Source organism: Marmota flaviventris, chromosome 7, assembly GCF_047511675.1.
Source record: "Marmota flaviventris isolate mMarFla1 chromosome 7, mMarFla1.hap1, whole genome shotgun sequence".
NCBI lineage: Eukaryota > Metazoa > Chordata > Mammalia > Rodentia > Sciuridae > Marmota > Marmota flaviventris.
Window position 1 is genome coordinate 50,853,854 of NC_092504.1, and position 23,581 is coordinate 50,877,434.

Consider the following 23,581-nt stretch of genomic DNA (forward strand, 5'->3'; position numbering starts at 1 on the left):
TGGATTTTACACACAATGTTAGCACATATAATGGGAAGAATTTTTAAAAGTGCAGAAATAACAGTGTTAGAATTTCAGTCATAACAAAGTATATTTGCAAATGTGGGTACCAACTCTGGAGCCATTTTTTCTTCTTTACAGTGGTGATGAAACTATTTATCAAGATAACTGCGAGGAGATATGATAGAAATAAAACACATAGCACCAAGTATAATCTCCACAATATCATAGAATTTTTAACTTAATTTGGGTATTCTTAATGCATAAAATGATGGTAAATTCTTCTGCTGCAAAGGAAAAAAAATCAAAACAAATTTTAAAAGCTTGCATGGTTGTAAATCCTTACTATTAAAGGTATAGTGAGTACATTTTCTAAAAAAATTTGGAATTATTAGTTTTGGAAAAAGGGAAACAGAATTACAAGAAAAATGTGAAATAATGTGAGATGCAATTCAAATTTCACAAAAAGACAACATTCTGGTGTTATTTAATTATTAACGTTATATCTCAATTGTTCCTTATCTAGAGTATAATTGTACATTGTCTTGCTGAGTTAGCTGAATGCAACTATTAAAGAGAATTGAGCAAAACATATATCTAAGAGATCAAGACCAATGAATACACGTTATTAATGATCTAAATATCTTGAAAATTTCTTTCTGTTTCACTCCTTTAAAATACTCTTATGTTATACTTTTCTTCATCTCACAAATTCTGTATATACCTCTTCAACACCAACAAGTACCAGGCTTCCAAATCCCTGGTTAGGGCATTGGCTTTTGCTGCCTTCCTGCCACAGCTGAGCAAATGAGCTACATTCTCCAGCTGCTTAGCAAACACTGTTCACATGTAGTGAGGGGAGGGACTCAGCACAAGGAGCCAGCTGGCAAACACCCTGCTAAGGGGCAGTTTCCCTTCTCCTCTGCCTTTAATTAAAGGATGGCAATAGGCCCATTACCACACCAGAGCAGAGAAGCCCAGTGACCTCTATTAGAGCAAGGCAATCACAGGCAGAAATGCCAGCTGGCAAATGCATGTGCCCTGGAAAGCTCTGCCACCTGTGTCTGGCCAAAAGCCAGTCAATAAAATGGTGGTGTCATTTTGAAGGTTCTAAATGAGCTCTGGAAATCTACCAAGACCCCCACCTCAATACATGTTATAAAAGCTCATTATCCTTGTATTTTTTTTCTTCTTTTTCTTAAAAGTGTTTTTTTTTTTTTTAATCTTTTTGTGTGTACATGGGTGTGCTCAGTAATTTGGCTTGATCAAAGAACAAAATCATTTTAAAATAAATATAATCTAAAAATAAATTTGATCTCTAAAGACAATCATTCCTCCACATGGATTAAATACACTAGAAGAAATATTAATAGAAAAGGAATCCTGCCTATCACTTGTTGATTAACTCTTCATTCTTATAGAAGCAGCAACTTGAAGAAAAAAAAGAGGGCTAAATCCTTGTTCCTTCTGAATATCCAATGGAACATTTTATATATATGGTGGGAATTGGTAACAAAAATAATACAAGTTTACTAATAAGAGGAAAAAGGATGATTTCTTATTTTTGGCATAAAATAAGCCATTCATTAGTCCAGTTGGTTGATTTACTAGAAAAAAAATGGAGGCAAACAAAACCTTTGTCTTCCTATTGTTAAATTTTCTTTCATCTAAGACATATGGATATATTCAAACACAGAGTTTTTGCCATTTAATTGTTTTAAATTTTTATGATACATTTCAGCTTTCTTGAAAATTCACTTTAATAATAATTAAAATTTTAACTTTAGAGAACATACAGCTGAATTTAACATGTGTTCACAAATATATGTATATGTGTGTGTATAAAATTATACATACCTTTTCATTCTTATAGAGAAATAAGGCTTACAAAAAATTAACTAGGGAATATAAATGTAACATTAATTTTACAAATTATTTTTTAATAGAGTAGTATTTACATTGTAAGTCTCTGAAAACTGTATGCTGATTTTGAGTACAATCTCAGAGAAAAAGGAATCAGTCAGGAATATTAATGTTACTACATTCTACTACATTAATTCCATTTTTGTCAATAAGAAGCTTTGTAAACCATATCTCAATATAGGTTGTTATATAAGTGTTCTCTTAGAGCACTCTTAGTGAATAATACATTTGGGAAACATATTTTTGTGAAATTTAAGTATCATCATTTATACTCCCCAATGATCTAATGTAGGTAATGCTATTATTAAGTTATTTGTAAAAAGATGATTATTTCAAAAGTAGCAATTGACAATTCATTTATTAACAAAATAAATATATGGGGGCTGAGGATGTAGCTCAGTGGCAAAGCAGTTGCCCAGCATGCTTCAAGCTGGTTTCGATTCCCAGTAGTACAAAAACAAAACAAAACAACTAATGAAATTAATATATGAACATTGCTGAGGCATTCAAATTATAGAAACTACATGTAGATAGCTCTCCTGCTCCCTGCCCCCTATTACTGTTTTATACTTTGTTGTTTCTTTTCCTAGTTAATTGGTGAATTTATGAACAAAGGAAGCAGTTTTTAAAATCTTTATAGTACTCTGAGCAATTAAAATTTGACATATTTACCTGAACCCTTTTTCTATGCATATGCCTAAAATCTTAGACTTTTAAGTTGTTTTCACTAGTGTTCTATATGATGATGAAAAGAACTACTGTCCTCTCCCCACTTTTTTTCCATTATCCTAAGTTGAGCAATTTCCTTGAGTATTGTTGAGTAACTTTTTGTACTATCTCCTATTTTCTTTGTTCTTTCCTAAAAGGTAAGGAGTGATGTCTCTGTGCTTTTGGGGGGAAAATGAGCTTCTATTTGGGGATCTATTTGTTCACACTATGTCTGTGTTATTTTCTACTCGTATTTCAATTGAAACAGCACTCTCTGTTCAAGGTCTCCAGTTCACCTCTTAGAAGCTGGCTTGGGTACATATATCTAGCTCTTTCCCCTTTGTTAAAATTCAGGTTGTTCTAAGGAATATATGTCATTCAGTTCCAGGCTGCGCAAAACTCACACTATAATAAGGTGTGGTGGAAGACTAATGGTGACTACATATCTTGGTCACATACTCTTGTCCAACTTTAGAAGTTTAAAGTTTATCTTTAGCTCTCATCCATATGATTCCACTATCTATAGCTTACTTGCTTGTGGATTCCAAAAAGAAGAACATGATTACTATCCTTAGATCTCAACAATTAACTATGACATACAAAACAGTGAACCTAGGAGAGAATTTAGGGAAAGAGAGGAAATCAAGAAAATATAAGGAATGTAAGAAATGCATTTCTAAGAATTTAGTAGCCTCAAATTTTAATGTAAGGTTTACATGACAGTGTTAGATACATGTTAGGAGATTGAAAAAATTCTATGTCACCCATGCCTCACCTACCCAGCCATCCTTAACCATATAGTATTGTGGCAATTTACTGGCTGTCAGTACACACAGTATTTCTCATAGCATGCTGCATTTGCTACTGAAAAGTAATAGCTTAAGAGCATTCAACACTTTCAAAATGTCCTATGATTTCATCTTTCATGGGCTGTGAAAGTAGTTAAGCTAATGCTAGACTATATGGGGGTATCCAGGAGCATAAATTACTTGCTGCAGAACATGAATAGAGTGCTCCCTGTACACATCTAGTCTCAATCATCATGACTGCAGAATCAATTGTCATTGATTTACACGTAAAAGTGCAACATACTCTTCTACAAATTGGATAATTATGGTTGCTAAAATGGAAAAACAACGGAAAGGGCATTTTTAATTCTGTTATTCCCACCTTCTCAAAATATTTAATTTCATACTCCAGGATGATTCCATTGGGGCGATCCGGCTCTTGCCAAGACAAAGAAATGCTGTTTTTTGCAATTTTCCCCTTTTTCACATTGGTGACTGGAGAGGGGGCTGCAAAAGAATATAAATAAAGAATATCATGATTAATACAGCCCTGAAATATAACCTCTTCTGTGTATTATATGTATTATCATTTTAGGATATCATATCATAAAAATCACAAATGATTAAATTTACTTTTAATCTGGCAACAATTTGACTTTCTCTATATAAGGTGTTAAAGATTTCCAGGTGTAGTACACACTTGTAATCCCTGAGGTTTGGAAAACTGAGGTAGGAGGATTGCAAGTTCAAAGCCAGCCTTAGCAATTTAGCAAGGCCCTAAGCAACTTAGTGATACCCTTCTCAAACTGAAAAATAAAAAGGGTTGGGGATATGACTCAGTAGTTAAACGCCCCTGAGTTCAATCCCTGGTACCAAAAAACAAAATAAGATTATTAAGTGTTTTACAAATATAAACTAGCTAACCACCTTGTGAAGTGTCTCATAATAAAACTGTAGGAACATAGAATATTAGGTCTTCATTATCTCAATACATTTCAGAAAGACATATAAAATAATTTACGTTTATATACAAAAAAGACCTTATGTATCTTCTGTTTCTAAAATTTATGGACTCTTTTTAATGTATGGACTCTGCATAATACAGATGTATGATTACCTGTATTACCACATTTTCACAACGTTAAAGCTCTTGAACATTTATTATTATAACATTGGGTCCTGTAGTTATAAATAAATTCATATATTAAATCTAGTCAAAGTTTTCCTTAAAATGTTACTAAATATGCCAAATATCTTGAAATCAATAACAAAGAGAATAAATGATTTCTTTGATTTTCACTCCCCCTCCAAATTACATTATATCACACTCACTTGCAATGTTAATTATTATCTGCTTAGAGTCTGAGATAACTACTTTTCTAATAAAAGTAGAAAATGTGTATGGGATTTCACATACATTTAAGATATGAGAGTTCACAAAACATCTGGATCTATGAGTCAATGTCCATTTTTTCAATCTGCTGAGACTTGTATAGACTTTGGGTTTGATGCAGTAAAGAATTGAATAATATCTTTTCTGATGTAGGTTTACCTTTATTTTTGTAGGGTTTACCTTTTATAAAAGACACAGGAAAAACTATCATAAACTATCAGATGTGTATGTTTATATGCAGTCATCCCTCAGCATGCACAGAAAATTGGTTTCAGGACTGCAATCAACAACATGCACTGATGATCAAATCCCTTATAAAAATGGCATATAGTATAGTTATTTGTCACACAACAATATTTTGGTCAATGATGATACACATATAAGACTGGTCCCATATGCTTGTGTTGGCTAGTGAATCCATAGATATCTTAGTTTATGTTAAATACACTCTTTGATGTTCACATATTACAAAGTCACTAAATGATGAATTTCTCAGTTCCCATTAAGCAGCACAAGACATTTACATATAACATACATATATCCCATATACTTGTCTTATCTATATTTCTTACAACATGTAATAACATGTAAATACTATATAAATAGTAAACATTCTATTGAAACATTCTATTGCTTAGGGAATAATGACAAAAATCATCTGTACATGTTCAATGTAGATGCATTTTTTTTCAAAATATTTTCAAGTCATAAGTTGAAAATGATTGAATCCAAAGAAGTGGAATTTATTGATATGGTGGGTTGACTTTATGTGTTCATGTGTGGATAGAAAGACAGTATTTTTTATAATGTAAAAGATGTCAGCCACAGTGAGTATTATATAATCAGAGGAACAGCCCCATCTAAGTAGTAAGGAACACCTGGTGAGTTTAAATTATGTAAATACACACACACAAACACACTTCTAACTATTTTGCTTTTTATTAGCTTTGTCCAGACAAAATAACACACTGTGATTTGTCATATGCAATTTTTTTGGACATTTCCAGAAAACAATCTAGAGGTACCACTCTAGGAGACTAGAGGTACCACTTAGAACAACAGACTGCAAGAACAATGTTTAGAAGTAATGTATGTTAGGCACAAAAAACAACACAGTTAACGTGGGATGGGGGAGAGGCTGATTATTTTAAAGCAAAAGAAAGATCATTTCACTCTCTACTTAAAACCCTCCAGTGATTCTGCATCAACTAAAGAGGAAACCCAGATGTATAGTGTGTACAAGGATCATGGCTGCCTGGTCCCAGCATCTTCTTGGCTTTGACCTCTTGCTGTTCTTCACCAGCTCTCTGCTCCATGCTCTGTGACTTGCAGTCCTGCCACACTCCTGCTGAGGGATATGTATACAGGGCTTTCCGGATTTTAGAAGTGCTCTCCCCCAGCTTCTCATGGCTCCCTCCTTCACCTCCACTGAGTTTCTGAGAGGTCATTCATGTCTACTCAACTTACTCTAGTAAGTGTCTCTCATCTCCCATCACCTCTACATTCCTTTTGCTCCTTTAGTCTTCTTTTTCTCCATAGCTGTTATACATCACCACCTGACATACTATATAACTTAAGTATATTTTTGTTTCTTTCAATCCTTCCAACTATAATATATTTGATAAGGGCAGAAATATTGATTATTTTGTCCACTCTTGAATCTCTAGCATCTAGAACAATGTGTAGGACAGAGAAGATGCCAAAGAATATGTACAGAATGAATAATTTATGAATAATTTTTGTCATTTTTGATCAATGACAACAAACTCAAAAATAAATTTTGAGTAAAATATATTTCTTTCAATGAAAATACATACCTATGTATAATATGTAATACAGCAATATTTAAGTATAGTAGTTAATGTTTTATATACCAATTTTTATTCTTTTAATTTCAGAGAATGGTGACATTTTGGTGCAGAGAATGCACATTCTCAGCTTTGTCTTCTTTTCTTAAAATGTCAGTTTCACAAAGTTTTTTTTAATATTATAGGACACAATGTGTGCATAAAAAAAGTCCAAATAGTCCATATGCAGTATTGAAATGCAGTTTGTTTACTTCAATGGAAACAATAATTGACTGGCAGTTCTCACAGTAACATTCTAGTATAAATTTGAAGTTCCTATGGATTCCCAGTGAGGATAGTCATGCCCTAGTTAGCATTAAGGATAAAGCATCCAAAAAAAAATATGGCAAAAGGTTAAGAATAAGCTTTGGACCCCTGGTCCATTGTAGCATTTGTAACAAAATAGTAAATTTACCAAAGTAGTAAGAGAGGATTAAGGAGAACAATGGGTTTTTTTAATGGATTTGTTCAGGAATTAATTATCTTATTTTCCTATTACCACTGTATATTTATTGCATTATATAGTAGTGTAAATACAAAGCAAACCTAAGTCTTCAAAGTTCTTTGCTCACTTTACTAAAATACAAATATCATTTTAGATTAGCACATTTCCTAAAGATAGCAGTTTTCAACTAATGAATTGAAGGTATGGCCGATTTTCTATTCATAATAAAAACATTAGAAATAGAAAATTATACTTAACATTATGATCCACAAAGGCAGGGGCTTATTTAGTTTAGTTCACTGTTATGTGTCCTGGGGTAGAAAACTGCTTAACATACAGATATTTAGTAAATAATAAAGGAATGGATAGATGATTGAATAAATGGCATATATATACATAGTATTACACAAAACTCAGTTTATTTCATCTATAGATGCACATATTTTAAAAATTGAATCAATGCTTTCATCAAACAATCAACCATTCCAAAATGAAGCTATCAAATAAATATCAACACAGACATCACTAGCCTAAGGTGAAATATTTTGATATTTACTTGCATCCATCAATGTTAAATAAATTATATAGCTTTCAAAAACTGTTTGATTTAACAAATGCCATTGTTTTTCAAATTCAGTTTTCTCAGAGGCTAAAAATGTCCTTTAAAATAATGGTTCAGAATGGGAGAATAACATCACTTCTGAGCTCAGAATAGTTCAGAATAATTTCCTCTGTGACAAGAGCATCTTTGCATTACACGGGTAAAGCTTATCAAAGTGGGGACACTGACAGCCCCTGGGGACATAATGATGATGCACAAATTGTGAGTGGCAGCAATCCTCTACCACTGCAAGGTATTTTATAGGTATCATGCACATTACAATAACTGTAACCAGATTTGTCAGCATCAAGGGGCATGTTCAATTTATCTTATTTGCCTCCCTCACTGATACCTTTAGCTCATTCTCTGCCCACTCAACCTTTTATTAAGGAAGACTGGTATCAAATGAGAATGATGACTTAGAACATTTCTGCTTGTAAAATGTTGTAGAATGATGTCAAATCATAAAACTATTACTGTCCCTATGCAAGAAGATGGGAAAATTACTAAAGAAATGAAGTTGTGGAAATAACAAAATAGTTTATACAACTCTGAGTTGCAGCTTTTCCATATGTGAAAATATTCATGCTGGAATAATATAGGAGATACTGAAACTTTAGGAGAGTACCAGTCTCTGCTGTGGAATAATTTTGGTCCAATTTTTAAATAAACATTTAAATTTAGAATATTCGTAGAAAAATAAAAAAATGGTAAAGAATTACTATATACTTCATGCCTAATGTTCCCTATCAATAACATTTTATATTCATACTATATATCTCTCATCATTACTAAACCAACATTGATATATTAATAGTAACTAAAGTCAATACATTATTCACATTTTCTTAGCTGTTACAAAACATCCTTTTTTTCTGTCCCAAGATCCTATCCAACATACCACATTAGTCCTCAGTTTTACTTAGGTTCCTCTTGGCTCTGAGAATTTTTGAGATTTTCCTGGATTTGATGATCTTGATACTTTTGGGGAAGACTGATGAGGAATTTTGCATACCATCTCTGAAGTGAGATTAATTTAATATTTCCTTAATATTAGAACTGGTGTTGTGAGTACTTGGGGGAAAGACCAAGGAGGCAAATTGCTATTCCCCTTGCTTTATAAAAAGATGACATACCATCATCATAACATCACTGGTATGTTAACTTTAACCATAAAACTTAAATAGCATTTATGAGATTTCTCCAATGTATTTATCTTTTTTCTAGCTATCTGTGTTATATTCTTTTCACGGAAGATACTACATATGATAAACACTTAAAAAGTGGGTATTTATGACATATTTCCTTGAGAATAGAATATATGCATAAATTATTATGAGTCCTTCTTCATAGAAAATTTGTCTATTCTTTGTTATATTTACAATTTAATCTTGTATTTATGGTTATCAATATGGGCATGCTTGTGCTGCTTTATAATTTGATTCTGTATTTTGTTACTCTAATTGTTAATACATTATCCAGTCTTTCCCTCATCATTGTGGGCATGTCTGTTTTCTACATCCCTTTATTTCTTACTGACACTGAAAGGAGAGATGCTCCAGGCTCACCTTATTTATATATGCTTCAGTTCAAGAATTAGCCATTTCTCCTAGCAGTATTGGTATCTTGTCTTAGAGAAATGTATTGGAAGTTAAGATCTGGGTGACAGGTAGATTCTTTCCCACTGAGATGTCATTGCATCTAGGTTGACAGAGAAATATGAATATGTGGATGTCAACTTCTGGGTACCTATAAATATTTCTATGTGACTCCAACAATATCTCTGTTAATCTAAATATGAACATATACCGATTTGTTAACTATGACCAAATATTACATGGTTCATTCTAGTCTCATTACCTTCCTTATCTGTAACCTTCCACTCCAACAGTGACACCCCCATTTGCCATTCAGAAACTTAATTGTTCAATTCCAGTATGTATGTCTAGTTGTTTAGTTATAGTCAATCCATGTCTCTTTGATTTATTTATAATAATATAATCCAGAAATATCAGTTGAAAAAAATGATATATAAAATCCTGCCATCAAAATTACATAAAAAGAAATGTCCTCCCATTTTTTCAGATCAAGGTATAGTGCTTCCAAATCCAAAACAGGTAATATTAGAGTCCAAATTGGCCTAAAAATCTTGGCATCTAGCCACTTCTGAAAGTCAAGCTGCTTAACTTAATGTTAAGTTGCTTAACTTCTATGATGGTACTTTTTAATTTTTAAAATAGAACAATAATGCAAAGTTGACATCAGATTGTGTATGTACAATGTCAAATACAGGGTGGGAACAAAATGAATACTGTTTGTAAAAATATGCATTGAAAAATATTAAATAAATGTTTATAAGATGAATAATGGATTCTCCATAATTTCTTAAATATTTCATTATTCATTATTAAAATTATCTGCAGCCTCTTCTCTGAACTTGGAATTGTTCCAAGTGCTGGATGAGATTTTTAAAAAGTATTCATATAGATAAGATTTTTCATTTTTCACATCCAGATTTTATAATTTTATATGAGTAAATAGTTATGAATAAACCTCCTTAATTTATATAATGAACTAAACATGCTACCTTTTAAGAGTGAAAGGAACAGTAGTTCACTTAAAAAAGAATAATGTTCGTCATCATATTTTAAAGAAGAGTGAACATAGTAAACATCTAAACTCCTGACTGTGTCAAATGGAAATAAGAATATATCATCCTTCAGTATCTGTAGCCAATGCTGTCTGTGTAGACCAAGATATATTATAAGTTGAATTAAATATCAATGACTAGCATTAAGAAAACAATGCGTATAAAACTAAAAAATAATTTAAAAATTCTGTCACTGTCCATGAATGTGTTAAAATTTAATCAGATAGAACTTCTTTAACTTTTATACAAAAGCCTCTGCTTATGAGTAATTTATTAGTTCACTTAGACATGTTTCAAAATACATGTATTTCATATATGATTGCATAGGTTAAAGTTTGGCCAAGTGGACTGTCAGTATCAGCCAGATGAAAGCCTCTATTTCTCTCTGCCACACACAATTTATTACACTTGGGTGCTTTATGTTATCTAGGCAGCCCTGAGGCCAGTGCTTAAAAAAAAATTGCACATAACTAAGCTTCCTTCCAGAAAATTCAGACTCAGTAGCTCAGAGTGTGAGTTAGGATTGTGTATTTTTAATATTATGAAGGAATCAATCATTTTATCAGTAAAATTCAGGAAATATTAATGCTAAACCATAATAAAGTTAACCCTTCTTTAAAGGAAATTGCATAGATTTACAACCTGAGCCTGGAAGCTTGATCAGTATTGAGGTTTTGTCAACTGCTTGTGTCTTGAACCTTTGGTACATTGTTTCTGTCTATTCTCAATATCTTTGTTACTGTATTTTCCTTTCTCCTGTTGGGAATAACTTCTACATATATTTGCTATTTTCCTGACTTTTTGGCATCTTTTTTGAAAAATTATTGTTTGTTCACTCATACATAATCTGGTTTATTCTGATGAGAATATCATGTCCATAAAATTAGAAAGCTCTCAGGTCTTTAACACTAGTGCCTTATTCCTCAGAAGACTTTATGACAGCATCCTAAAACATACACCTGCTTGCACTCTCCCTGAAACCATCTGATTCTTCTCCAGATTGAACAACTTCTATCAAATCTTTCATGCCTTTAGTGGATTTTTTCCTAAGGACACTCAGTGTGTTATTTACACAATAATTTCTGTTATGTGACAGTCCATGAATAAGGGAAAACTAGGCTGTGTATGCTCTATCCTCTGTCTAAATTTCCAACATCATTCTCTCTACTACTATTTGTTCCCTTTTAGACACATGATATATTTTTTTGTTCCTGAACACACTAAAGTGTAAAATTTCCTGCCTTAGGAAATTTTACACTTGCATTTCTACTTGTTTGTCAATTGCTCTTCATTTTATTAAAGAGTTTGAGAATCAAGTTGTATTTTCAGAATAGTCTTTCTGTTCAAATTTGATAAATCTTCATTTGTCTTTATAATAGCACTACCTGAAATTAGATGTTTATTTCGTCATTTGTCTCCTGTCCATATTTTCTACAAGATTATAACCTCTGTACAGGAACCACTTTCTCTGCATATTCACTAACATGCCTTGAAAATGCATAGAATGGACTAGCATCTCATTTTTCTTAAATGCATAAATTACTTCTCTGGTATTTAAAGTTAATAAAGAATATATTACACTTGATCCTATTTTATAGTTATCAACTCAAGTCAATTAGCAAATGACTCATTTTAATTTTCCTATCTTACTTATTTGTAACCTCCCACCCCAAGAGAGGTTCCCATCATCTGCCATCTAGTTATATGAAAGTTCAGATTCAGTGCATACGTCATCAAAGTGACACACGTCCTTCTTGTTTTGGGCATAGCAAAGCATAGGTGTAAATATAGGTATTTAAGGTATATATTGAATACATAGATGACATAAATAAGAGTATGACAGTGGATATTAAAACAAAAATATGTGTTATTGAAATATTTCAAAGAAATTAAGAAATTTTAGGGTCAAAGAATAAATAAGGAACTGAAAATTAAGCTTAACTTTAGTTAATACTTTACTACTCCTATTTTATTAAATCAAAGCTAATAAAAATTGCTGAAAAATATATAAATGTATTTATGTACACATGGAAAAATTTATATTTATATATTATTGAATTACATATACATATGTCAATTACATAATAATGAAAACTTTAGTGTATTTTGAAATTCAAATATATTCTCTAGGACAAGAATGTACTTTTGAAATGAAAACAGAGAAAGCATGGGTTTTAGTTCTATTGTTTCTGATGATCCTCATCACAATGTTTCCATTCTTTCACTTCTTCACAAAGAAAAGTGGAGAAGGAGATGGCAAAAATTAGCAGGTAAGCTCTGGATAATCTATTAAAATGAGGTATAGCTTTAGAAATTCCAGAGATGTTGAATTACAGGAAAAGCAAGACACAAATGTAATCCATTTATCTTTATATTATGTTTTTAAAGTTGAAATAGTACTGACATTAGCTTCATCTTTGTCTCCTCTATTTTCCTAAGTGTGTCTAATTACTTTCTTATACAACAAATTAAATGCCTTTTGAGAATTAACACACTCACACACACACACACACACACACACACACAAACACAGAGAGATTCTCCTCAGTTTACAATGGCTTACATATTGATTAAACCCTCATAAATTGAAAATAAGACACAAACAATATACCTCACTCACTGAACTTTCAACTTAGTAACACAGTGCACTATAAAGCATCACCTGTTTCCCTCATGATCATGTGGCTGACTAGGAGCAGCAGCTTGCAGCCATTGCCCAGCTTCTTGAGAAAGTACAGCCCATGAACACAGCAAAATTCAGAAATAGAACTCTAGCATTTACTGAGTGCATTTTGCCTTTGCACCATCATCAAGTCAAAAAATCAAAAGTCAAATGGTCATAAATTGGGGCACTAAGAATTAATCTACAAACATACACTCACATGTACTCATACACACAGATGTGTGCACCATTTATAGCTGACTTAATGAAGCCACATATAATGATTACTTTGTCATATTTATTTTACACTCTGTCATTTGAAGGTAAGAAAGTAGATTTCTTAGAGTAAATGAGAAATGCAGTTGCTGAATTATCAATATATCTTAAATTGTTAGCATGGAAAAATGTGTATTTGCACAGCTGCATATATAGGTGATATATGTGAAATATTTATACTTCCAATTGCACATATTATAAATCATATATATTTATTATATACTTAATATATCATCCTTACTATATTGTCATTTAATATTAGTGGCTTAAGGAAGCTACAGCACATTCTCAACACACCTGGTACCCATGGTCTCTATAAAGAAACAGAGCATTTTAAAGGTTTCTTCTTCAAACAAAAATTTAATCTGCTCATTCAGACAAAAACCTACAATCATTCCATCTTAAAAGCCTGCAATCAAATATATGATCTCAGTGATATTTCAAAACAACCATTTCACAAAAACCTGGCTTCAAAAATGTCAATAGTTCTGGAGAGATGATATCCTTTTTAATAAAAAGAACCTAAGAGCTGAATCATCCCAATAGGTATCATTTGTTTTTCTCAAAGACTTAAAAATCATGAAATATGGAAAATTAAATATTTTCAGGAAAAAATAAAAGTACCTGATTTCAAAGAAAATTATTTTTGATGTGGTCATACTTAAAACATATGCTTCAATTATGATTTTGAAGTCACATTCACAATTATGTTAATTAAAGGGCCAAAAAATAAAAATCTAGAACAATATCACTGGCATTTGTAGTCAACTTTCTCTAAAACAATCCTGAAAATTACAAAAGTAGATACCAAATGTAACACCATATAAAATGATGACCTGGGGGTTGAGGTTGTGGCTCAGTGGTAGAGCACTTGCCTAACATGTGTGAGGCACTGGGTTCGATTTTCAGCACCACTTATAAATAAATGAATAAAATAAAGGTCCATCAACAACTAAAAAAAATGTTTAAAAAATGAATGACGACCTGCCTCTTTCTAGGAAGTAAACATTAATTCTGCATTAAAAAATTGTCATATAGTTTGTTCTACATTTATTACATTATACTTCAACAGAATTTCTAATACACAAAGTGGCCTTGGTGCCAACATTTGTTTAATCTTAATAACCACAATGCCCATTTTATGAGAAACAGAATTTAAATAATGTTTGCAGTAATCTTTTAAAATAAAATGAGGCTATATCTAGCAAATAATGTGCACAGTTGGAAAATTTTAATCAACAGAGTATTATTCAGTTACAAGGGAACATAGTTACATATATAATATTTGATGTTGTTTTCTTAGTATTAAACCTCTATTAAGGGATATGGCAATTCATTTTATAGGTGCATAAGTACTAATTAAGTCAAAAAACAAACTCCCATAGCCCATGTTCTTTTTTAATAGGGAAAAATTAATCTCCATTATAAATCCATACTATATAATGTCTTGTTAACCACAGAATAGGCCAATAAGAGTAATAAAGCCTTAAAGTACAAATTCTAATTCAATTCTTAATTGCGTCAAGATTTTCACAATCTAAACCAGTCTGATCTAGCATTTTAAAAAAACAAAACAAACACATCATAAGCCTAGACAACATATTTTATTTCCCTTCCAACTTCCCGTTATTTTAATCTTGTATGAGTAAATAAGCGAGAAGAATTGTTTAATTCATCATAATTCATGATGATAAATTACCATTTATCTATTGATTACTTAAAGAACCAGAGTAGATTATTTTTTATTGGTTGTTCAAAACATTACAAAGCTCTTGACATATCAAATTCAAGACCATATCATCTTCTTTTCCTAAATATATTCACTTAGAAGCCATCTGCCAAGGCTTCTTTAAAATCTGAAGTTGTGCCAGAAGACACAAAAAATTAAACTTTATGACTTCAGAACAACCAGGAGACCTGCTGCTCTCAGAAACACCCCATTCACAGATCTCTAAATAGTGTCCCTCTTGCAGATAGGTGTAATCTCAGCCACTTGGGTTGCTGAGGCAGGAGGATTGCAAGCTCAAGGCCAGCCTTGAGACCTTGTCTCAAAGAAAAGTACTAAGCATATAGCTCAATGTAGTTCAACAGTCAAGATCCCCTTGGGTCAATCCTTAGTAATATCAATAATAGTAGTAATAATATTAAATTAATTAATGTAATTCTTAGCAGCAACATGACAGCCTTGAGCTAGAAAAAATACAAGATTAATGATTACAGCTAGTCAACATTTTAAAGTCTAGAAGAAAATCAAATCACAACATTGTGTTCCAAATTAGTAATGTTTTCAGACATCTAATTCTTTAGTTCTTACCATAGACTGCTTTCAGTAAATCATACCACACATTTTCTAAGCTGTGGTAGTCTCAGCTAGTGCTTAAATTGCATATTAGGCTATTTTCTAGTTAGAGGGATCGTAGAGAAATTTTCAAAGGCAACCAAATATAGCATTGTGTATTTGTCATCAAAAGTTCAAACAGCATATGGTCTATAATTTTCTTGCACTGGAACAGTGATTTGTGTTCATATTTTCCAAAAAATGTAAATTAAAAAAATATATATGTATAATCCTGGATATAAAATGTTCAAGATGATGCATTTTGTAAAATGTCAGTGTTTAGTTAGAATAAACACAGTCCAAATTTTACTTAGAGAATTGTTTAGCAAATATTTTCTGAATAAATGAACAAATACATGCCTGGATAAACAGATGGTTAAAGGGTCTACCGTAATGATCTTTCATGAGAGGACACTACATTTAAATTAACATTACATATCAGACACTTTATAGTATAATCACTTCATATACATTAACTCATTCATTCTTTCCTATATCCAAAGGAAATAGGAACTGTTATCTTCACCTTTGGAACAGAGAAATGTTAAGTATGTCTCCAAATTCAGCCAACCATGAACTGACCCAACTAAGCAGTCTTGCTTAACAGTTTGATTCTTAAGTCTTAGTTCATAGGATAATAAAATAATTGCTTATTTAGAGATATTATGCTTAATATGTAATTACAAATCAGATTGTGACAGATTAATCATATTAATTTGTCTTTTAAATATTTTAATATACTAATTTTCTTAATATTTTAGAAAGCTATTGCCGAAAACAGAATAGAAGCAACACTCTGTGATAAAAGTTAGGCATCTCTTCATTGTCTTGTGTAATGTATACATCATTTGACGTGGGTTTGGGTCTAATTTGAGTTGTACCACCTATAGCAATGGTTCACAACTATTTTATTTATCATAGCACACCTATATGATAACATTTAAACATATGAGAGATTTTTATATATTCTTTACTGATGAAACTTGAAAATTTCTTTCTGGAAATGCCCAAAGATAAATCTTAATCCTCACAACAATGAACAGTACACACATTAAAACTGCTCTCCATGTGCTGTAACATAGATAAGGTGGACTACAGATTTTTAGTAATTCCCTGCATGCTAAATGCAAATTCAGTCTTCTATACTACTCAGAAGTGCAAATCACTTGAAGGCAAATATTATCATACAGATAGCTATAAACATCCTCTAAGTTATATATATTTTAAAATATATGTCTCAAAAACCTTAATACTTTGTGGTTAATAACAGAGAAACTTGTAAGTAGGAACAGGATTTGCATGTGCAGCAGCCCAGAAACGATCTGGAGGGCTCATATTTAAATCTCTTTCCTGTGTGTCCTCGGATATGCCTTTTCCAAAACTCATCTCTCTATTTTGTAGACATTTAAGAGAATCCCAGAAGGAAAAAGAGAGTTATCAGTGACTCTCCCTCCTTCCCTTTTTTCTTTCCTACTTCTACTGAAAAAATGAATATGGCCCAGACCAGTGAGTTGAACTGCTACCATCAACAGCCCTGCATGTCCTACCCAGTGACCATAAAACCAAAAATGTTAAAAATAAATTGTTCAGGAATAGTATTAGATACCACAAATACAGAAAGTTAGACCATTCCTCTGAGAAACTATCTACCTGCCTCCCCAACTACACAACACTTGAATATAGTAAATGGTCTCATTTATCTTTGTATTCTCTGTTTGTAGAAACCGAACCAGCATATGGTGTGTGCCCAATTTAAAAAAAAATGATCCAATCAATCAAGAAGCCAATGAAACAGAAAAGTGGTACAAGATATTCTTGACAAGTGGTGAAAATGTAATATTATCATTAAAAACATAATAAAATCTTGGCTTTTAATATCTTTGGATAAAACAGACAAATGTCCTTTTTCTTACAGATGGGCTTTTATTTAAACTTTTAAAAATCAAACATGAATACACTTGAGAAAAAGACTTCATGACATTATACGTTTTATTCTGTCTTAAGTTGACTGTCAAATGATAGAGAATAAATGATAGAGAATAAGCAATTATGTGAATACAAGAAGGAATTTGGTCAAATAAAAATTGCATAATATTTGATAAACGTATCTTTTTTTTAGGTGCTTGTAATTGACCCAGGCTGTTGCATATGCTATATAAGCACGCTATCACTGAACTATAACACCTGGGCCAAGCAATAAGTATAATAATGTTAACGAAATTTTCAAAGTCATGGTAATGTATAATTAACTACATGTCTTTGTAAACATGGTTGTAAATGTAAAAAATTATCAAAGATATTTGGGGCTGGTGATGTGGCTCAAGCGGTAGCATGCTCGCCTGGCATGCGTGCGGCCCGGGTTCAATCCTCAGCACCACATACAAACAAAGATGTTGTGTCCGCCAAAAACTAAAAGATAAATATTAAAAAAATTTCTCTCTCTCTTTAAAAAAATTATCAAGGATATAAAGCTGAAACAAGATATAAAGCTCAAACAACTTTTGATTTAGTAAAATCATTGAAATTACTGGAAATACAGTTTATTAATACCTCTTTAAAGACAATGTCTATACCAAAAAACCTGAGACAAAAGTCAAAATATTTCTGAAAGCTTAACTAGGAATCACCTAACTATCCCAAGACTGCTGTGTTATCTTTTTATTTCAGCTAGTCTATATATAATTTTTTCCTTTTTAATTTGCAATTAGTACCTCAAATATTACCTCCAACTACTGCTGTTATATCCTCTTTTTTATAAAGAAGGTAAGTAAAACTTTCCACATAAGTTCATAAATTACATATAGCAGGAGAGCTAGCATTCCATGCACATAGGCAAACTTACTTAACACCTCTGTTTTAAGTACTGATTACTCATAAATAGTGGAATAGGAGTTTAAAGTCCACCTATGTCTGATTCTAAAACACTTCACCTTTTGCTTCTATAAATGATGTAATGAAGTATTGAGTAAATTAATTCAGAGAGATGCAATTTTCATCTATATCAAAGCATGGTATGCAGATTATTAAATATCAAAACAGTAATAAAACAAAGAATAAATAAGATTATTTAGTATCTAAAGTAAATAGGTAAAATTGAGGATTCAGACTTTTTTTCAATTTATGAGAATACTATATATTTTTTATTTTTAATCTAGTCCTCCATATATTTTGATAACCTTAAAAGGACTTAAATAATAAAAACATGTTCATTACTCAATAAAATAGAATCTAATGATAATCTAAGTAAAATTTAGGAAAGTCTCAATATTAAAAGTATATATAAATATACGACAAAATATTTTAAGAATCAGTATAATTATTCATCTCTTATTTGGTGAAAGTCCAAAAATCCTACTGATATTTTTTATTCCCCTTGTAATATATGATGATAAACTTTTGATTTTGGGTCAGGATATAAGCATGTAACTCTTGATTTAGTTCATCTGGACATTCAGATACATTTCAACAGAGCATTTATACAATATTTATTAGTTTACTACTGATGCTTGGACAAATTATTATAAACTTCATGGATTAAAACAACATGATTTTATTGCTCTAGAATTTAAAGTCTATAGTCACAGTGTTAGCAAGGCTTTGTTGCTTCACACAGGAGGCTTCAGGAGGAAATCCACACATGTCTTTTCCAGCTTCTAGATACTGCTGGCATTCCGTGCCTCCAACCTTTGCTCAAACCTCTCTTTCTGCAGTCACATCTCCTTTTCATCCAGTTCTAACTCAACTGCCTTCCTTTCATAAGAATCCTAATGATTACATCAGTCTCACAATAGTGAAGAGTCTCAATTTCAATATCCTTAACTAACCCACATCAACAAAGTCCATTTTGCCATGAAAGGTAAATATTCAGAGAGATTGGAATTAGGGATTAGGATGTGAACTTTTTTTTGGAGTGTGTGTGTGTGGGCGGGGATTTTCAGCATACCACATTATACATGTTCTAATTTTCACCTTCTCTATTGTGTTTAACTTCTATCACTTTATAAACTTTGCCTTCTCCCATGATACTATGTTGACATTGTATTTATGGTAATATCTGTGCAATAAAATTGCTGCCTGCATCCATCAAATTATATTTAGGTAAGCATATCTAAACACATTATGTGGGGCTATCAACCCTAGTTTTCCTGTTAATATCGTATTTGTATGCATTCATACAGTTTCCCCCCCTTGAAACTCATACTTTCCCTATTTTCCTGTGAGCAATTGGACATTGATCTAATCTTCTCTGAAACATCACTACATATTTTTATGCATTCCTTTCCTTTGATCTATCTCCGAATCCTTCTCCATTCATCACTTGTGTTCTACAGAAATTAATGCAACTTGCCATCAACTGTTTTGTAATTTCAATGAAGGAAGCAGAAAAGTCCCCATTTAATCAAGATTACTGTCTCATAATGTTGCAACTCATCTAATAAATTATTGTGTCAAAACCAAAATGCTGACTACTTTTATGAGACCATAATGTCCCCAACCAAAGCTATGCTCTATTCAGAAAGACTACATTGGCTGCTCTGAAACAAGAAAAACACAGCCAATCACATTGTTTTATTAAGGTATAGTGATTAAAATAAAGTCCACAAGGGAAACAACATAAAATACAAGTTCCTATAACTTTCCCTATTTCTTTTTCTATAAGAAAATTATAGTATATGTAGATATAGGAATTTATAATTAACTGTCAATACTACATATAATAACCTCATAAAAGGATGAGCAAATTACCTATATTATCCAAATCCTATCACTTGCTCATAACCATATATATACCCAGGGAAAGTTCATGAATGTTTTATTACCACACATTAAATCCCAACTTACTGTCACTGAAAAATTTAAATTTGTATTATGGATGTCTGGAATCAGTGCATGATTTGTATACACTGATACAGGTTTTTTGGTGCAGAGTAGAAACCGTTTTGTTGATCAAGCATACATATTGGCTAAGGAAAATATTTGCAGCATTTAAATGAAGAAGTGTGCTTGAAGCACAATAAATAGTAGTAATAGCATTTATATGGACTTTTCATCTTCAAAGGACTTTTTAAGTGTTGAAAGATAGTAAGAAATCAAAATATTACAGGCCTTGATATTGATGATGTACATGGCTGCAAGGAGAGAGCTGGGGTATCTAATTAGATTGACAAATTCTAGAAATATCCTCAAAGAAATTAAGGTTTATAAACAAAACTTTTCCGATGCACCAGTGTTTTTCTACTTCCCATTCAGTGTTCTTAAAATGTCTTTTTGCCAACTGAGAAGTCCAAATCTTAAATTAGGAACAATTTGTATTCTATTTCTGCCACTATCAAATTAGGGTGTTAGAGCAGACTATCTCCACTATCGTCTCTGAAACTTAAAACATTTTGTAAGCATGGAAATGAGGCACTGGAAAGAAAAAAAAAGAAAATCCATCCTGAATAGATGGATGCAATTGCCTGACAGGTGGTGGTACTGTGTATTGATTATAGGTCCAATTAAATACCTGCATTAATGAAAATTACATATTCTATAAAATTTTAAACACACGTTTTCTACTCGTAGGTATTAAACATTTATTGTAATGGTAGAATTGAATTAAAAACTTCCTCAGGGATAGAAGATACTATAGTATTCTCAATTAAAAATGATAGCAACCCTTAATAATGAGACAAGTGTATACACAATCAAGTTCTTTTAGGTAAAACAGAAAAATGCTAATGAGAGAATTGCTTAATTTGACCAACATTTGTATGAAGCAGGCTAGTTAGGGCAGACTCATCTTTAAGACAGAGTTGCTCTGACTAAATAAACTTTGAACAATCAGGAGTCACTGTGTAAATAATTGTAACTGAATGAATTATATTTTTTAGACATGTGAAGAAATATTTGAATGCTTTCTGACCTACAATTCTCAAATTCCACTAATGCTCAAAATAAGCAGGCAAAAATATAATTAATTTCTAGTGATATACAATCTCTTGGGACATTTAAATCTGTTAAATCTGTATTCCTTCCCTTATACTATAAAACTTCTATTTGCTTTGAGAACCCAATGATTTGATCTCCTTATGATTAAATCATCCCCAAATAAGTAGACAGAAATATTGGTGGACCAATCTAAAGATATTAATAAATCTAAGATAATTTGTAGTGTACATGTATTTAATTGACTATTTTTTTACATTTCTGAATAATCAAAACATTAATTAAACTATTCTTAGATTTAGCAGTAGAGAACACAATTTTTGAATGCCTGTATTTTAAAATAGTAAGTTATCATATGATCATGTGAATATAAGAATGATCACAACCATTATTAACTGACTGTTTTGACATGAGATTATTTATCCATAACTAACTCACTGGGACATTGAAAACTTAATAATTCTCTTATTAGAAACAAAATGCCAATGGTTGTTTTTTTCCATAATTTAGTACTTATTTCTTTTCTTTTTATCCCCTCCTGGATAAATAGGACCAGGGTTTTGGTCTGTTTACTTCCATTACAATGACATGGTAGGGGAGAAAAAGATTGTCTTTTTGCAGAATTCACTGCCAGAAATTTATGAATGATCTGCTAATTTTTGTAAATGTGCCTAAAGATAGTGAAAGGAAACTATTAAATACATAAACAAAATAAAAATATAAAATAAAAATTTCTTATTGGGACAACAGAGTGCTACTATTGCTTTATTTTATTTTCATTTTTCCATTTTATGCATGTATTTCAGAGTCATTTTTCTCAAACTTATTCTAGAACCTCAGCTTACAGTATTCCTGCAAAGAGAACAAACAGAGTCATCATATTGAGTTTATAAGTGTTCACAAACACCTCTGTCCACCTGTCAATGAGTACCCATTTCTTCTTGTACACCGTGACCATCCTTCTTACCAGGGCTGGGAAGTCTTTTCAATCAAGTCTATGGTGTCATCACCAAGCATCAAGGTTAGGCATGTTTTCTTCAGTTCATTAAGTAAGATACATCAAATTCAGAACAATTCATAAATAGTAATATAATACTTTTCATTGGATTTTAAGATACAGTTGGATATACCTAATTAAAAACACCAAGTTGGAGTATATTTTTTTTAAAAATTGTAATCTTTAGGGAGTAGACAAAATTTCTGATAAAGAAGCAAAATTACCAATCCCACTTACTATAGATATTCATAGGGTTTCTAAAATATATTTTCAGTTATGAAATTGTATTGCCTACTAGATTTCAGAGTGAATCTGGAATTCTAATTAAGTTCTGCCAAAATATAGTAAAATAAAAAATTCAACAAATGCCTTAGTATAGTCATTTGTGAAATTGAGATTATAGTGTTTAACCTAACTCACAATGTCACTGGGATTTGATGTAAATTAAATGTAATGTTAAAATTTTAAAGCCAAAAAAAAAAAAAACCAAAAAACAAAATAAAAGCAGACATCATGAATTTACTAAGTTCAAACGTAAGCATTATTTCCTTTTTCTGTCATGTGGTATCAGATCAAATCTCACAGGCATAATACAGTATCTTCTAAAAAATGTGTCAGAATTCAAATTTTCCAGTTTCAAAACTGAAAACAGAACTTGTTTATATAACATCATAGTAGGATCATTTTTTAAATTTAATTACTTATAGAGAGTCTACCAACTGGCAGGTACTATTTTGATTCCTGAGAAAATACTCATAAAGCAGGGTCCATGCTTTCTTTAAGTTTGTATTCAAGGTGGTCAATCTGTAAACCCATTTTTTTAGTGATCAAGAAGCTACTAACAATAATCATACCTATACTGGAAAATTTTCCATTGTGGATTTAGAATTATTATGAAAGTTTCATATATATCTTTTCAATCTGTTCTTCCCTGTGTGAATCCCCTGTATCAATTATTTAATTAATCAATTAATCAATCCTGTTTGCTTCTTGAAGTTATACATATAAATATGGATATTAATGTA

At 31.5% G+C, this 23,581-nt stretch overlaps 1 protein-coding gene across 4 annotated transcripts in view; it reads right to left on the reverse strand.

The window, feature by feature from the left end:
- Window positions 1–23,581, reverse strand: part of Epha5 (EPH receptor A5) — a 332,221-nt gene that overhangs the window by 82,415 nt on the left and 226,225 nt on the right. For all 4 annotated transcript variants that reach the window (XM_027947325.3, XM_027947323.3, XM_027947324.3 and 1 more), the window contains exon 6: window positions 3,802–3,926. In XM_027947325.3, coding sequence (XP_027803126.1) covers window positions 3,802–3,926 — 125 coding nt within the window. The remainder of the gene's footprint in view (window positions 1–3,801; window positions 3,927–23,581) is intronic.